Raw genomic sequence first — 18,421 nt, 5'->3', positions numbered from 1 at the left:
TCGCTTTCATTATTTTGTCCGATAAAAATGAAATTTAGATGATCTTGTACAGTAGGGTTGCTACTAAATTATAAAAAAAACGAAAGCCAATGGTTCAGCTTTTAATAATAATAATATAGGGTATTTATATTGCGCACATATCCACCTTGTTAGGTGCTCAAGGCACTCCTATATTACCCGGCTAAGCTAGTCGTTCATAGCGCACACAGCTTCTTCAGGAATTACTTCCTACCGGTACCCATTTACCTCACCTGGGTTGAGTGCAGCACACTGTGGATCAGTTTCTTGCTGAAGGAAATTATGCCATGGCTGGGATTCGAACCCACTGCTCTGTTTCAAAGTCCTTAGACTAATCCACTGGGCCACAACGCTCCACACAAATTGCTTTAGCAAAACCTGTTTAGGAGGACCACCTGTGTTTAAGACCTCGGCCCGTATTCTGAACTCGGGTTTAAATTAAACCCTGGTTTAAAGTTGTGGTTTAACTATGGAGAGCCAATAGGTGCACAAATCCCTAACAATATACATCCAATTTATTAACTCATATGACACCCATATTGTCTGGGAATGATAACTGAAGTATTTTTCATCATTAAAACATTAAAGGGAACAAAATAGTAAATATAAATAGAATGTTAGAATTTTTGGCTCCCCATAATTTTAGCACAGACTTAGACAATCCCCTGCAGAAATTTAAGCGTGCCGCTTGCTAGTAACTAGCATGCGACTAGCAGGGCGCTCGCTTAATAAGCGAGTGCCTGCTAGCGAACAGTCCCTGCTCGCTAAAAGATCGCTTAACTATTACTCTGCACGCATATCACACGCTTATTAAGCTAGCCGCATGCTAGTTACTAGCATGCCGCAAGCTTGCGCAAGCTAGTCGCACGCTTCCCGCAAGCTTGGAAATTTCTGTAGGGGATGGTTTAAGTTGAACCTGACTGCAGAATACGGGACTTCAAGTTTAGTTTCCCTTAAATAATTTTCCCATTGAATCGTGTAACAAAGGAACCTCTCCATAAAGACCACCTCCCTTGTCTCCAATCACTGGTCTTTATATACAGGTTTTCTGTCATTTCTATATTTTTTTCTCTCACAGGTTATAATGATATCCATATCATACCCGCTGGAGCTACCAATGGTCGTATAGCGGAGATTCGAGGGTCCCGAAACTATCTTGGTAAGCACAATTATCTATTTGATTCAAATGAATTCATGTTCAAATATTCATGATCTTCGTTTTGTTTACTTTGGAATATCACTTATCGTAAGGGTATTTCAAAGTATCCAATGCCATAAGGGAAAGTGTGAGATTATTTGGAACTTCATGAATCTATATTTCCTACCTCATTACTATTCAATTATAAAAGAATGTTAAATCAATAGCTTTGATCAATTACATGCTTGGGATTTCAATTAAAGGATGATGAATAATGCACTCTGCTTAATGGACTTCAGAATTAATAATTTTAGATAATCTTGTTGAGTGAAGAGTATGTGGTAAATATTGCTGTCAAGTGACTTATTTTGAATTTCCTAGTTTAGTATTATCAGATGAATCATAATTCATGAATGGATTTATGAAAATGTCAGTAAACATGCCTTACTGGATCAAATGTTTTATAATTTTTTATTACAATTCAATTGAATAAATGTTTGGAATTATGAACAATTCTTTTTCATCTCTGTAGCTAAATTCTCAAGAAAAATACTGGGAAAGAAGAAACCACCTGTTTTATCATAAATCTGTTTTCATATTTTATAACTGTATTATATACATAAAATTAAGAATAGAGGAATTTGACCATGACCAAGTTTCTTGTGAATGAATCTAAATTTACTGAGTAAACAGAAGGTAATTTGGGGTGTGAAGTACATGTGACTTTAAAGGTTAATACCTTCAAAGATTACAGCATTTAAAGTTGAGTTACAGCAGACTTTGTAAAGTGATCCAAATTAAGTCCCATTGTCAAGGGGCTATTTGACAAGTGTAATTCACACCAGAGTGGTTTTTGAAGTGTTAACTTTTTTCCAGTAGCCACGAGGCAGGTTATTTGAGGTTGGCGACTAGTGCAGTTTAAGTTCCCCTTTGTAGGGTATAACAAATGGGTCAAGACATATTTATCAAAGTGATCTAGTAATATATATTCTAAAAAGAAGATTTGATGTAATGACAATACCATGTTTTACTATCCATAAAGCAATGTATTGTCTTGCTCAAAGAGTGAACATCGAATCAAATGTTACCCCTGTAGGCCTTTATTTGAAATTCACGATTCAATATTTGCCTCATTCACATTTAATTTGTAAAGCAAAGAACTTGAATGATCTCAAATCATAATGGAAATTATTGAGTGAAAATCTAAGGACTTATAACTGCCTTTCATATAAATCATAGTAGATTTAACAGGATCAGTAAGCTACTTTATGAAATTAATACTTTTGAGTCATATCATTTTATAGATAATTGTGTCGAATTCCATTGAAATTAGCTGTTAACAACACCATTCCCACTGTCGTGCGATCCTTTATGAACACCGCGATAAGCATTTGTAACTGATAGCGACAATCTTTGAACTATTCAAACAATTTCTACAATAATAACCATTGCCACGACTGATCTGGTATGATCTGATATGTTCTTAAACAATCACTACCATTACTCCACGATTAAAACCACCGTTTAATACTTGGTGCAAATCGTGAAAATGGGAACAAGGTATTAAGGTTCCCACTTGATTTTGATAATTTGGTTTTGTTGATAGTCATTGTTAGAATAGAAAATGATATATTATTTTAGATTCAGCTGTCTTATAAATGTTTCCACCAGAGTTTTTGTGTCCCATTTTCTCCAAATCTCTTTCATTAAACTTTTAAAGCACTGTTTACAATTTTAAGCATGCTGTTTCATAAGTCTGTCACTCTAACAAAAACTGTTTAAAGTTTTAAACATGTTGTTTAAAAATTCAAAAAAATTGTTTAAAAGTTTTTAAAAACTTGTTAGAGAGACATGCTTAAGCAACATGCTAATTCTTGTTTACTGTGTATTGAGTGATGCATGGCTTGACAAAGAGCCTGGGGTTACTTGTTTAGAAGAAAAGATTGAACTGACAGCTCTACAATATCCAATAAGTATCAATGTACAAGAAAGAATGTGCAAGTTCTTTGTAATCAAAAGATTAAAGCATTGGAGTCTAGCATTTCTTAATCTGCAATGATGTCATGAATAGAGATTTTGATGAGGATCAAATAGTCAACATATCTTTCTTTTTTCAATTATTTTTTAGTCTAGCAAGGAGAAGTTACAGAGGTGCCAACTAATACTGATTTTCAGTATTTATTAGTACTGAAAATGAAAAGAATACTGATGATTTCATGCAAAATACTGATTTCTAAGTTTCAGTTTTATGTGTTCTATGGTATTTCTTCCGAACTGATTTCCTCACCAAAAAAATGATTTTCTACTTTTAAAATACTAAAAATGCTCTTGTTCAAGTTGGCAGCTCTGTACTCAATAACTAAAACTTTTAAACGATTAAAACCTTGTACATGAAGATTGCAACACATTAGCCATATTCTATCCAATTTAACTTGTACACAAGGCATGAATTAAACCTTTCATGATGTTTAATAAAGAGCAAATATGAAATGAAGATAAACTTAAGTTCTAGATAATTTTGAAAATATTAATTTGCATTTGCTACAGGACAAAAGAAAAAACTCATTGGGTGAGATGCTCAAATCACAATATACTTCTCATGGTCATGTTAGAAGATATATGAGTATTATGTCTGTTCTATTTTTTTTGTAAGAAGTATTTAGGTCCTTTCATAGGATCCAAATTTTAGAAGGGCAAGATGGAGCTCAGTAATACATTTAACAGTACAGGGAAGTTAAGGAATTTTACTGTTCAAATACATTCTAGAAGATTATTTTCCTTTTCCACAAAATCATTCAAATATGTCTTTTGATAATTTGATGTCACTTATAAATGGATTGAATTTTTTGCGGGGGCGTCTTTTCCCCTCCAAATGAGTAGCATTAACATTTCTAAAGCAACATATTTCAATAACAATCCAACACACAGATAGTCAGTCACATCACGTTAGGAATCCATTCATCACTACTTTATTGCATATTTGCTTTATTGATGTGCTTTTAATCCTAATGTCCCTGTAAATGACATCTCTCATTGATCAAATGCTTGTAATAAAATACTCTTGAATTATGAAAAATATAAGAAGAACATCTATGTGGGTGACATGTGTTGGGACAATACAGGCAATAAATCTTCTAACTCTTGATCTCTAAGCAAATACTGCTTTTGTTGGAGAAAAATTGATAATCATGTTTTTCGCTCCTGTAACGTGTGCTGCTTTGCAATCTTCTGTATATTTTAAATGGTTCTTATTGACATTTGTATTCTTTCCAGTATTCCTCATATTCCTCTGAAGTAAAAAAAATGAAAAAAAAAATGCCAACATTCAAATCACTACACAATCTCATTTTGTCAAAGATTTGTGTTTATTTGGAATCATTGTGTGATTATTTAGAGAAGTCATTGAAAATCTAAAGTTATTTTCTGATCCTTAATGTGTAAAAAGTTGTCATTTATTTCCTTAAATCACCCATATCACAACCTGTTAATCCTGTATTGTTATGAATTTGTTTTCATGACTTTAATTTTTCATAAAGCAGTTGATAGTTTAGTACAGGAATCCTGACAGATGATTATCACCAATTCACTCAATAGCTTTACAATGCTACCCTAGAAGGTTAATGTGCACTCATGTATCATAATATTGGCTTATATTTTACAATTAATCCTTGCTTGATGAGTACTAGGCTATATGCTTAGTAAATACTGATATTAATTAGTTCACAATCAATCCAGAAAGTATAAATACCCTTTGATTTAAAGTCAAAATATTGTGTAAATTTTCCTATGATATATGAGGGTAAATTGCCAATTTGTCTACTGCCAACTTGTCCACCCACCACATGGTCTACTTTCACATAGTCTAATGCCATTCTGCCCAACATTTCATCTAACAACCATTTGGTCCAATCATCACTTTGTCCAATCACCATTTCATCTCATGCAGTTGGTCTATTATCAATTTTAGTTTCATTCATTTTGCACAATTAACAATCAGTCCAATTAGACCTAATGGTATATACGGACTAAATGGCTATTGGACCATCTGGTTATCAGACTAAATGGGGAGTGCATGAATTGGCAATGAGACCATGTGGTTAGTGGACGAAGTGATGGTAGACCAGTTGGCAATTGACTGAATTTGGATCAGATGAATTGGAAATAAACGTCTATGAGTTCAGTTACCTGACAGTGAGAACACAATATTCACTTCATCCCCTGAGTAGGGTGTGTTTATCATCACACTTGAGTGCTAAACAAATTTATTCTTCCAGTAACATTTTGACACTTCAATTCTATTTTCATCCATTATCATGTTATCATTATTTGCTATGAGCAGTTGAGCTCCCCTAGTACAGCAATGTGTTAAGGAAAATGTGAGCATTAATTAAATGGGAGGAAAATAATAACAGAAAGTGTTATAATTAATTCATGTTTAGTGTTTTATAACTCAGTGGTAAATGTTCGAATTGCTTATCATTTCTTTGTAATTTCTATACATTATTCATATTTCCTGGGAAGCATTTCATGAAAGCAATAGTAATATTTTCACTGACGGCTGTTATAAGCTACTGAAATCCTTTCATCTGATTGGCCCAGAACAAATTCAGTGAAAATAAATGACTATTTGCTTCATAAAACACTCCCCGGATGTTGTATATTAGATCTCTTAACCTGTTAACTGCTGAATTATGTGATCCACATAGACTTTGTACAGAGATACCCGGTTTCAGTAGCCACCCGGTTAATTCTTTGTTATCTGTTCATCTTTGAAAACCTTTTTAAAGCTTTGGAAAAGGTTTGTTCATGTTAATGATGATCTTAAATTCAAATATTTCAAAAGTGTATGAGTTTATGATTCACCCTTTCGGACTTTATGACTGTGAATTCAAACATTGAAAATGGAATAACCCTCAGATTCACCAAAGTCTAATACAGGCTATAACTTTCTTCATTCTCACTTATGGCTGATCTCTATGATGGCTCTTTTCTCACATTTTCTTCCATGTAATCTTTATTTTCCTTCTGTCTATCAGCATGTCTATATTCCTCTACCTTCACTCTCAATTTCAATTCAAATATTTTGTTTCAACAAATAAAAAGTTTTTGCTGCTTCCTCCTCTGTTTCTTTCCCTCGTTCATTCTCTCTATTTTTTTCACTCCTTTTCTCAAGCAGCATAGCGTACAGGGAGGGGAGGGACGCTTGGGGGAAGAAAAGGAAAGAATTAAAAGGAAAAATCAGTAAACTATTTCCAAATATTATGTCAAATCTATCATGAAAATAAAATTTCAATTAAAAAAGGTTAGAATTTTTGCTCGCTCATGTCACTCGCTTGCAGCTGTTTAGAAATTTTGCCCAATATGCCATATCTAATGTCTGGTCTCTTTAAATTTTTTTGGGCTCATGCCACCGTCAAGCAATGTGCAGTAAGTTGCGTTCAAAAAATTTTCTTTTCTTTTATTCCAGAATATAAAAGGAACATTAATTTCATAACATGAACCAAAAAAATAATGAATCAAATTATTTTACATTGCTCTTTTACATTCTTTTTGCAAAGTTCCAATTATTGAATAGCATATATCCAGCAGGAATTGGCTTAGGATTAATGTGCATTTTCTGGGTTGAAATATTATATAATTTTTCATTACAAAAACTTGATGAAATTTCAGATACATTTTCAAGGAGTATTAGGAAGAACTAATGAAAATTTGCCCTTGTCAACACTTAATCTAGGGACAACTTATTATTTATGACCCAGATCTCAAATAGTAACTTTGAAAATAATTAATCTAATTTCCCTTTTAATTGAAAAGTTACTGAGGTATTGCTTGAAGCGGTTTAAATAATCAGATTGCCCGAAAGAATTCTTGACAAATGGCAGTCAAAAGTAGTGTATAGTTTCTGTATTTCCTATTAAAAAAAATGTTATTGAATGCAGGATACCTTTCATCATAACTCCTCCCAGAGTTCATTCACTGTTTCAGCAAATAATATTTTAATTTCTAGCTTTCAGTACAATGAAATACTGCTTGGTCTACACTTGGTCTACACACTTGGTCAACACACACACACTTGTCTCCTTTCCATTTGGTCTCAACTCACATGGTCTATCCTAGTTCATCTGCAATCAGTTTGTCCATCTAATCATTTGGTCTAACTTGCCATTTGGGCTATCTACTATTTTGTCTAATTACTGGTATAGGTTACATGTATATCCGTATTCTCTAATATCCATTTTGTGGAAACACCTCTTAGTCTGTGGTTAGATGAACTGTCTGTGAACCAAGTTATCATTTGATAATTAATAACTTAAATGGAAAATGATAATGTATATTTGACCATCTGGGTATTAAACTAAATGGTAATTAGACTAAATGGGTAATATGCCAATTTTTTGTAGACCAAGTATCAATTTAACTATATTGATTATATACCAAATTGGTTTAGCCTATGTGGTATTGGACCATTTGAGATGTTAACTGTCTGCTCGTAAACCAATTGGATATAAATCTTTAGAACATGTCTAATTTGAGGTTTTATAACAATAGGAATATACCCAAGTTTCCTGTAGTTCTGTTTGCTTCTTTTGTGTCTGTTTTTCAGTCATCTTTCATATTTTGCACAGGAAGTTTGTCATATTGATAAACAAAAGGCTATTATTTGGCATACTCTGAGTGACGGGACCATTGACAAAACACCCCATCACTACATTTTGATAAAATCCATATTTTTCATATGTCCTACTTTCGGAGGTGTTTGAGATTTCCTGTTGGTAGTATAGAAGTGCATTGGAGTGAGATTTAATGCCACAAATGATATTTATTACCATTTCTTCTTTAGATCAATGTGCATATATCCATATTTTATTTTGGTCGCATTTCAAAACCATTCTTGTTGCCTGATTAGGTTTATAGAGTTCTGATATGTTTGCTTCCATGTTTGTAGCAAAAAGGTGTATTTTTAGGATGTGTGTTTCTGTGTGCATGAATTTATTGCTCGAGGGTTTATATTTGGTTGGTTGTGAGAATGGTTGTGAGATGTATCTTATATTTAAGAATTTTCATATTTTGCTATTTTTACATTTTTTTCAAAGAGATGCAAATAATTTTCAGCTGCGTGCCTCCATAGCTTTCAACAATAGTCAAAATAATGTTTTTTTACGTGCCCACATATGTTTAAACCTTACTGAACTATGCGAATTTCTTTATGATTGAAAACTGGAAGATTGCCATCTGAAAGCTGAAATGACCATGAAACTTTGAATAAGGAAATTTGAGAGTTATTGAGGTGTCTTTGATTCATATTAGATTCAATTTAGAATCTCTATCTTGTCTTCCCTTTTTGGGATGATATAATTGCCACAGGCCTTGATCGTTGATGGGGTTAAATGAGTCCAAGCAGAATTCTCAGTAATCCTTATGACATGGTGGTAATAATTTATGTTTGTTTTACAGAATAGAATTTAATTTTCTTGTTTAGCTTAGCTTCTTAACATGAAACCCCTATGATTTTAATTAATTCATATTTGGTTTAATCATATAACTTCACACGTGTCTTGTGAAGTAGATATATGTCATTCTTTCTTCTAGTAATATATTTTTTTACCTAGGCCATGCTTCAGTTTCAAAGTTGCGTAAAGTGTATACATGTTGACCAAATGACACCATAGTGCAGAAAATGAATAACTGTTTTGACCATCTTTGCATCTTAATATTGGTATTACCTCATATGAAGAGTTTAATCATTTATTTATGCAATGTGATTATCTTATAAGCCCATATGAATGAATATGATAGGTAGCTACAACTCTGATACAGCTTTGATTGGTGTCTAGTGCGTGTCTGCTATCTAATTGCATTATTTGATATACATCGGTTCAGAATTAAAGAGGAGAGAGGTATAGATATCTTGAATTACGTATTCTCATTACTTGGTTTGATAGATGGCATATTCTCAAATCTATACTCTAATATCATCAGGATATGGAAGGCTCCTAGAAAACTTTGCCAGATTAACCAACAAATTTCTTGTGTGAGTCAAAATCGACTTTTAGCTTCTGCCTGCCACATTCTTTTCTGATATTCATTCGTAATACTTTTCTCTTATTCTTTTTCTTTTCTTTTTTTAAAGCTGCAAAGTAATCAATTATTTCTGCCCCCAGTAACATATTTCATTTTATTATTTTTTTTTTCATCATATACATATTTCTATTATTATTTTTTTTTTTGGGGGGGGGATAAAACAGCTTTCAATAAAAAAAATATCTGTGTCACACCTGCTTTGACAAACTTAGTAAAATGAAGTAAAAAGTAACAATGTTTTTAAGCATGTTGGGCAAAATATCTGACATTTATAACTGATGTTTTAAAAGGATTTAGATATTGAGACAAAGCTCGGCAACTCCTTTGGTTATTAGCAAAACATGCATGTGGTCATCTAGGATGATGTTTTTTGTGTGTTCTGTATGAAAATTATTAATTAACCATCAGAATCTAGGAGAGAATAAATGAATTGAAATGATTTAGGTTTTAACAGTATTCATTGGGATTACATGGTCGTATACACTCTTTCAATATTTGTCATTTATCTTCAAATAATGCAATAGACCTACGAAGATAAACAAGGTGTATTACAGATTACTTGTTGACAGAACAAAATTCAACTTTGGAAGTTATTTGTTGTACCATCTGGATGTATCAAACTTTGCACATGTTTGGTTAATGGGAAACATGGAAGAAACTTATACACATCTGCATACCAGTTGTTCTACTGATCTACTTTTTTGTAATTGGATTGAATTTGGAAGCATATGTGCAAAATATTACGTTATAGATATATTTTCACTCATGTGGGCGTATTCAGTTTTGTCCATGGTAACTGAAAAATCCAATCATAAATATGTCCAAGGCATAATGTATGAGAAGAGTGTATTTGTAGATTTAAAGAGAAATGCCAGTAGTTGCAGTAAACAATGATTTCATGAGAAAGTCTGTAAAACCAGGCTTAATTGTCAGAATATCATCGAGGATCTAGATCTGGTACAGTTACATAAACTGAACTTTGTAAAATCTTGAAATCTACGCTGAAAAACGTTCACACTGAAGATCACCAACACAGATAGGCACACGTGGGACAGTGTATTATTATTGCTGGAATAAAGACCCGACGGAAGTGACCAAATCCGCGCTTATTTTGCTTATTTCTCAGCAATTACACAATTTCTCCCAGAATCCTTTGGCACATATAATAATTTTATTTATACAAACAGACACTTGGGTGGTCATTATATTAGATTCTGTAAAAAGTCACTTTGAGATCGTTACCAAAACTGGAACTTATCTTTAAAAGAAAAGTCCCAATCTGTGACTCCAACAGTGATATATTCCCCCAGCTGTGGATTGTAACAGGAATAAGAAGGAAAATAGATGGCATCAGGTAATCATATCCTGTCAAATGAACTCCTTAAGGTGACATAATACAATAACCTTAAAAATTTTCATTCAGATTCACGGGCCACTTGCATTGACGAGTGGATACCATGTGTGACCAAAAAACATGTAAAAAGGATGTCTTTTTCAAGATAGGGCATGTTACATACATAACGTATTAAGGAGGTCAAAAACAATGAAATATGAAAAAAGGGTATCTATTTCACTAGGAAAGCCAGGCCTTCGTGTTTAGGATCAAATTTGCGAGGGTATAAAAAAATACTAAAATGTTTTATAAAGGATGTACTTTTTGCCCCAACAGTCAACACTACGTAATAAGAGTACAATTTGCACGAGGTGTGGTAGATGGAGCCTTACAAAACAGAATGATTTAGGTAAAGGTAAAACCGACGACCGAAGTCCGTGACATATCACTGTACTTGTTTAGGGGTTCAATACAGGGAATACTTGCCAAGGGTATCGTTTTGTTTCCAATACTTGTTAAGGGTAGAGTTTCACACGCCAATACTTGTTAAGGGGTGCATTTTCAGAATATGGAAAATACGTGTTTAGGGTGCTTTTTGAGACCCCCATGGTCGCGCGTGGTATCCACTCATTAATGAAAGTGCCCCCCCCCCCCCGGGTTACAGGGTCTACAATTTTGTTTAGTTTGGAGTCTTATAAAGGTTTCTATAAAAAAATCTTAACATCTAATTTCCATTGTAGGGGCATCATTTGATCATCGCAGTGGCATTTTACAATATACAGGTGTACTTTCATTGCCGGGTTATTGTAGGGTCTGCGCTTGGGTATTGTACAATATGTATAGGATCTCTGTATGGAGTCTTCATGGCTTTGTCTTTGGTCATTGATGATGCTCAACACAAGAAATTGTACGATGACTGTATATAATGTAAACACGATTCCCCTGAAAATTATAGACCAATCTATCATAAAATTAATTGTAGCAATTTGAAATTAGGTGTAAAAGATGATGGACCAGTATTCTATCAACCTCTCGAGCTTTGTGCCAGAGATATCTCAAGCAAAGCTGAATTGAAAGATGTATCATGCGGAAATCAATGCTTTTTCAACAATACTTCTTAAATTTGTTCCATGACATTTTCTCCGGCGACAATTGCTCCGGTAGAAAATCTGCATCTTCCAAACGGTGAAACCTAAATTCTAACTTCCAAAAACTAAATAAACCATAATCATTATCTTGACATTCTGAATCGAAAACATTATTACAATCCTCAAGATCAGGAAGAAACGTCTTTGATATAAGAGAAAACGTCCTTAATTTCAGAGGATAACATCCTCAATATAAGGAAGAAATGTCCTCAGTATGAAGAAGTAAAGGTCCTTAATATTATAAGGAAGAAACTTCCTTTATATAAGAGAAAATATCCTTAATGTCAGAGAAAAACATCAAAGTAATGAAGAAACGTCCTCAACATAAGAAAAAGCACCCTTAATTTAAGAGAAAAACATCCTCAATATAAGGAAGAAACGGAGGTAAAGGTTCTTAATTTAGGAGAAAAACATCCTCAATATTAGGAAGAAATGTCCTTAATATTAGAAAAATCATCCTTAATTTAAGATAAAAGCTTCCTTAATATAAGCCTCCTCAATATAAGGAAGAAACGTTCTCAATATAAGGAAGAAACGTTCTCAATATAAAGAATTAAACGTTCTCAATTTATGAGGAAAAACTCCTCAATATAAGGATCAAACGTTCTCAACATAAGATAAAACTTCCTTATTTAAAAAAAAAACAAACCTTAATTTAACAAAAAAAATCCTCAATATAAGGAAGAAACGTCCTCAATATAAGGAAAAATGTTCTCATTATAAGAAGGTAAAAACTTCCTTAATATAAGGAAGAAACGCCTTCAATATAAGGAAGTAAATGTTCTCAATATAAGGAGGTAAAAGTCATTAATATAAGATAAAAACCTTAATATTAAGAAAAAAAAACTTAATTTAACTTTAAAAAATCCTCAATATAAGGAAGGAGGTAAATGTTCTCAATATAAGGAGGTAAAGGTCCTTAATAATAAGATAAAAACTTCCTTAATTTAAGAGAAAAAAAATCCTCATAAGGAACAAATGTCCCCATAATAAGAGAAAGCACCCTATATTTAGATAAACATCCTCAATATAAGGAAGAAAGTTCCTCAATATAAAAAAATTACTTCTTTATATTAAGGAAACTTCTTCCTGATAATAATGAGGATTTCTTACTTATTCTTACTTATATTGAGAACGTTTCTTATTTTGAAGATGTGTTTTTCTCTTCAATCAAGGATGTTTTCTCTTATATAAAGGAAGTTTCTTCCTTATAATATTAAGGACCTTTACTTCCTTATATTGAGAATGTTTTTTCTCCTAAATTAAGTATGTTTTCTCTAATATTAAGGATGTTTCTTCCTTATATTGAGGATGTTTTTCTCTTAAATTAAGGGTGCTTTCTTAAGTATTAAGGATGTTTTCTCTTGTATTAAGGATGTTTTCTCTTATATTAAGGAAGTTTCTTATCTTATTTTAATGAATTTTACCTCCTTATATTGAGAACATTTTATTATTTATTATTAAACGTTTGTTCCTTATATTGAGGATGTTTTTCTCCTGAATTAAGGATTTTTTCTCTTATATTAATGTTTCTTCCTTACATTGAGAACATTTACCTCCTTATAATATGGACATTTCTTCCTTATATTGAGGATGTTTCTTCCTTTATTAAGGAAGTATTTACCTCCTTATAATGAGGACATGTCTTGATTATATTGAGAACGTTTCTTACTGACATTGAGGATTTTATCTCTTAAATTAAGGTTGTTTTCTCGTATATTAAGGACGTTTCTTCCTTTATGAAGGAAATTTTTACCTCCTTATAATGAGGACATTTCTTCCCTATATTGACATTTCTTTATGAGGATTTTTTTTTCTCTTTTATCTTAAATTTATATTAAGGACTTTCTTCCTTATATTGAGGATGTTTTGCTCTTACATTAAGATGTATCTTTCCTCCTTATATTAAGACCTTTTTATTTTATTAAGGTTGTTTTATATTAATTAAGGACCTTTTCCTCTTATTGAGAACAGTTGACCTCCTTATAATGAGGACATTTCTTCCTTTATATTGAGGATGTCTTTTTTAATATTAAGGATGTTTTCTCTTATATTAAGGACGTTTCTTGTATTGAGGATGTTTTGCTCTTAAATTAAGGATGTTTTTATCTTATATTAAGGACCTTACCTCCTTATATTTAGGATGTTTTACTCTTAAATTAAGGAGGTTTTTTCCTTAAATTAAGGATGTCTTTCTCTTAAATTAAGAATGTTTTCTCTTATATTAATATTAAGGACGTTTCTTCCTTATATTAGGAACATTTACCTCCTAATAATGAGGACATTTCTTCTTATATGAGAACGTTTCTTATATTGAGGATTTTTTCTCTTAAATTAAGGAGGTTTTTCCTTAAATTAAGGATGTCTTTTTCTTAAATTAAGGATGTTTTCTCTTATATTAATATTAAGGACGTTTCTTCCTTACATTAGGAACATTTACCTCCTAATAATGAGGACATTTCCTCTTATATGAGAACGTTTCTTATATTGAGGATTTTTTCTCTCTTAAGTTAAGGATGTTTTCTCTTATATTAAGGAAGTTTCTTTCTTATATTGAGGATGTTTTGCTCTTAAATTAAGGATGTTTGTATCTTAAAGTAGGGACCTTTATAATGAGGACATTTCTTCCTTAAATTGAGGATGTCTTTCTCCTAAATTAAGGGTGTTTTCCCTTATATTAAGGACCTTTACCTCCTTATAGTGAAGATGTCTTTTTCTTAAATTAAGGATGTTTTCTCTTATATTAAGGAAGTTTCTTCCTTACATTGAGGGTGTTTTGCTCTTAAATTAAGGATGTTTGCATCTTATATTGAGGATGTCTTTCTCTTAAATTAAGGATGTTTTCTCTTATATTAAGGAAGTTTCTTTCTTACATTGAAGATATTTTTCTCTTAAATTAAGGATGTTTTGCTTTTAAATTAAGGATGTTTTTATCTTATATTAAGGAAGTTTCTTCCTTATATTGAGGATGTCTTTCTCTTAAATTAAGGATGTTTTCTGTTATATTAAGGACGATTCTTCCTTATATTGAGGATGTTTTGGTCTTGAATTAAGGACGTTTGTATCTTATATAAGGGACCTATACCTCCTATATTGAGAACGTTTACCTCCTTATATTAAGGAAGTTTCTTCCTTAAATTGAGGATGTCTTTCTCCTAAATTAAGGGTGTTTTCTCTTATATTAAGGTCCTTTACCTCCTTATATTGAGGATGATTTGCTCTTGAATTAAGGATGTTTATATCTTATATTAAGGACCTTTACCTCTTTATATTGAGAACAATTTACCTCCTTATATTGAGGATGTTTCTTCCTTATATTGAGGATGTCTTTCTCTTAAATTAAGGTTATTTTCTCTTATATTAAGGACGTTTCTTCCTTATATTGAGGATGTTTTGCTCTTAAATTAAGGATATTTTCTCTTATATTAAGGACGTTTCTTTCTTATAGTGAGGATGTTTTGCTTTTAAATTAAGGATGTTTGTATTATATCAGGGACCTTTACCTCCTTATATTTAGAATGTTTACCTCCTAATATTAAGGAAGTTTCTTTGTTATATTGAGGATGTCTTTTTCCTAAATTGATGTTTTCTCTTATATTAAGGACCTTTACCTCCTTATGTTGATGATGTTTTACTCTTAAATTAAGGACGTTTTTATCTTATATCAAGGAAGTTTCTTCCTTATTGAGGATGTCTTTCTCTTAAATTAAGGATGTTTTATCTTATATTCAGGATGTTTCTTCCTTATATTGAGGATGTTTTGGTCTTGAATTAAGGACGTTTGTATCTTATATAAGGGACCTCTACCTCTTTATATTGAGAACGTTTACCTCCTTATATTAAGGAAGTTTCTTCCTTAAATTGAGGATGTCTTTCTCCTAAATTAAGGGTGTTTTCTCTTATATTAAGGACCTTTACCTCCTTATATCGAGGATGTTTTGCTCTTAAATTAAGGATGTTTATATCTTATATTAAGGACCTTTACCTCTTTATATTGAGAACAATTTACCTCCTTATATTAAGGAAGTTTCTTTGTTTATTGAGGATGTCTTTCTCCTAAATTGATGTTTTCTCTTATATTAAGGAACTTTACCTCCTTATGTTGAGGATGTTTTACTCAAGGACATTTCTTCCTATATTGAGAACGTTTCTTACATTGATTTTTTTCTCTTTTAAGTTAAGGAGGTTTTATCTTATATTCAGGATGTTTCTTCCTTATATTGAGGATGTTTTCTCTTGTATTAAGGATGTTTTCTCTTATATTAAGGAAGTTTCTTATCTTATTTTAATGAATTTTACCTCCTTATATTGAGAACATTTTATTACTTATATTAAGAACGTTTGTTCCTTATATTGAGGATGTTTTCTCTTATATTAAGGACCTTTACCTCCTTATGTCGGGGATGTTTTGCTCTTAAATTATGGATGTTTATATCTTATATTAAGGACCTTTACCTCCTTATATTTAGAATGTTTACCTCCTTATATTAAGGAAGTTTCTTTGTTATATTGAGGATGTCTTTCTCCTAAATTGATGTTTTCTCTTATATTAAGGACCTTTACCTCCTTATGTTGAGGATGTTTTACTCAAGGACATTTCTTCCTATATTGAGAACGTTTCTTATATTGAGGATTTTTTCTCTTTTAAGTTAAGGATGTTTTATCTTATATTCAGGATGTTTCTTCCTTATAATGAGGATGTTTTGGTCTTGAATTAAGGACGTTTGTATCTTATATAAGGGACCTCTACCTCTTTATATTGAGAATGTTTACTTCCTTATATTAAGGAAGTTTCTTCCTTATATTGAGGATGTTTTGCTTTTAAATTAAGGATGTTTTTACCTTATATTTAGGACCTTTACCTCCTTATATTGAGAACAGTTTACCTCCTTATATCAAGGACGTTTCTTCCTTATATTGAGGATGTCTTTCTTTTAGATTAAGGATGTTTGTATCTTATATTAGGGACCTTTACCTCCTTATATTTAGAATGTTTACCTCCTTATACTAAGGAAGTTTCTTTGTTATATTGAGGATGTCTTTCTCCTAAATTGATGTTTTCTCTTATTTTAAGGACCTTTACCTCCTTATGTTGAGGATGTTTTACTCTTAAATTAAGGACCTTTTTTCCTTAAATTAAGGATACCTTTCTCCTAAATTAAGGACGTTTTCTCTTATATTAAGGACGTTTCTTCCTTATATTGAGGATGTTTTGCTTTTAAATTAAGGATGTTTTTACCTTATATTTAGGACCTTTACCTCCTTATATTGAGAACAGTTTACCTCCTTATATTAAGGATGTTTCTTCCTTATATTGAGAACATTTACCTCCTTATAATGAGGACATTTCTTCCTTATATTGAGGATGTCTTTTTCTTAAATTAAGGATGTTTTCTCTTATATTAAGGAAGTTTCGTCCTTACATTGAGGATGTTTTGCTCTTAAATTAAGGATGTTTGTATCTTATATTAGGGACCTTTACCTTCTTATATTGAGAATGTTTACCTCCTTATTAAGGAAGTTTCTTCCTTATATTGAGGATGTCTTTCTCTTAAATTAAGGATGTTTTCTCTTATATTAAGAACATTTACCTCCTTATAATGAGGACATTTCTTCCTTATATTGAGGATGTCTTTTTCTTAAATTAAGGATGTTTTCTCTTATATTAAGGAAGTTTCTTCCTTACATTAAGGATGTTTTGCTCTTAAATTAAGGATGTTTATATCTTATATTAGGGACCTTTACCTCCTTATATTAAGGAAGTTTCTTCCTTATATCTTTCTCCTAAATTAAGGATGTTTTCTCTTATATTAAGGACCTTTACCTCTTTATAGTGAGAACATTAACCTCCTTATATTAAGGACGTTTCTTTCTTATATTGAGGATGTCTTTCTGTCAAATTAAGGATGGTTTCTTTTATATTAAGGAAGTTTCTTCCTTATACTATTAAGGACCTTTACTTCATTATATTGGAACTACAAGACTGGAGCAAATGTTGCAGGAGCATATGTCGTGTCACCTGTTCACTTAGTCAAATAAACAAAACATTTATCAAATTAAAACTATTTATATTACTTTTATGTTGAAATTGACTTGGTAGAAGTCATTTCAATGAGATGTCAAAGATGATGGACCTGCGCTCTGTCAATTTATTGAGCACTGTGGCAAAGATGTCTCAGGCTCAGGTCAATGGAACAAGTGTACTATCCCGAAATTGAATATTGGTCAACGGAGTAAGCCACCCTTGCCAAAGAAAAACAAGATTTATCAAATCGAATTATATGTTCTATATTTTTTGTTGATGTTGCCTTGGTACACAGTTTCCTCATGTTGACATTTTCTTTTAACATATTTATTCTTCCTTCATATTTCAGCTCTGAGGAGTGTCCATGGTGAATACTTCTTGAATGGAGATTTCAGTATAGATCTTCCTCACTCCTTCAACGCAGCCGGTACCGCCATGGAGTACAGTAGAAAAGTTGGAGCACCGCAAGATAAACCAGAAGTCATCACATTCCTTGGACCTTTAGAAGAACCACTCTATGTTGTGGTGAGTTGCAATTTTACTGCATTTCCATAAATTAACATGCACATAAGCAAAGGTTCAGTCGATATTTTCATGAATTTGTTTAATTCTCACAAGAATCCTTATTTCATTTTATTAAATCTATTCGATTAGTTTTATTTTATCAGGGCGACTCT

The 18,421-nt window shown here is 31.9% G+C and overlaps 1 protein-coding gene across 1 annotated transcript in view; it reads left to right on the top strand.

Moving 5' to 3' along the window:
- LOC121418461 (papilin-like) overlaps positions 1 to 18,421 on the top strand; it is a 167,206-nt gene that overhangs the window by 89,368 nt on the left and 59,417 nt on the right. Inside the window, 2 exon segments of the mRNA XM_041612350.1 lie at positions 1,097 to 1,177; positions 18,094 to 18,269. Coding sequence (XP_041468284.1) covers positions 1,097 to 1,177; positions 18,094 to 18,269 — 257 coding nt within the window.

This window comes from Lytechinus variegatus, chromosome 7 (assembly GCF_018143015.1).
Source record: "Lytechinus variegatus isolate NC3 chromosome 7, Lvar_3.0, whole genome shotgun sequence".
Lineage (NCBI taxonomy): Eukaryota > Metazoa > Echinodermata > Echinoidea > Temnopleuroida > Toxopneustidae > Lytechinus > Lytechinus variegatus.
This window is presented reverse-complemented; position numbering and strand designations above follow the sequence as displayed.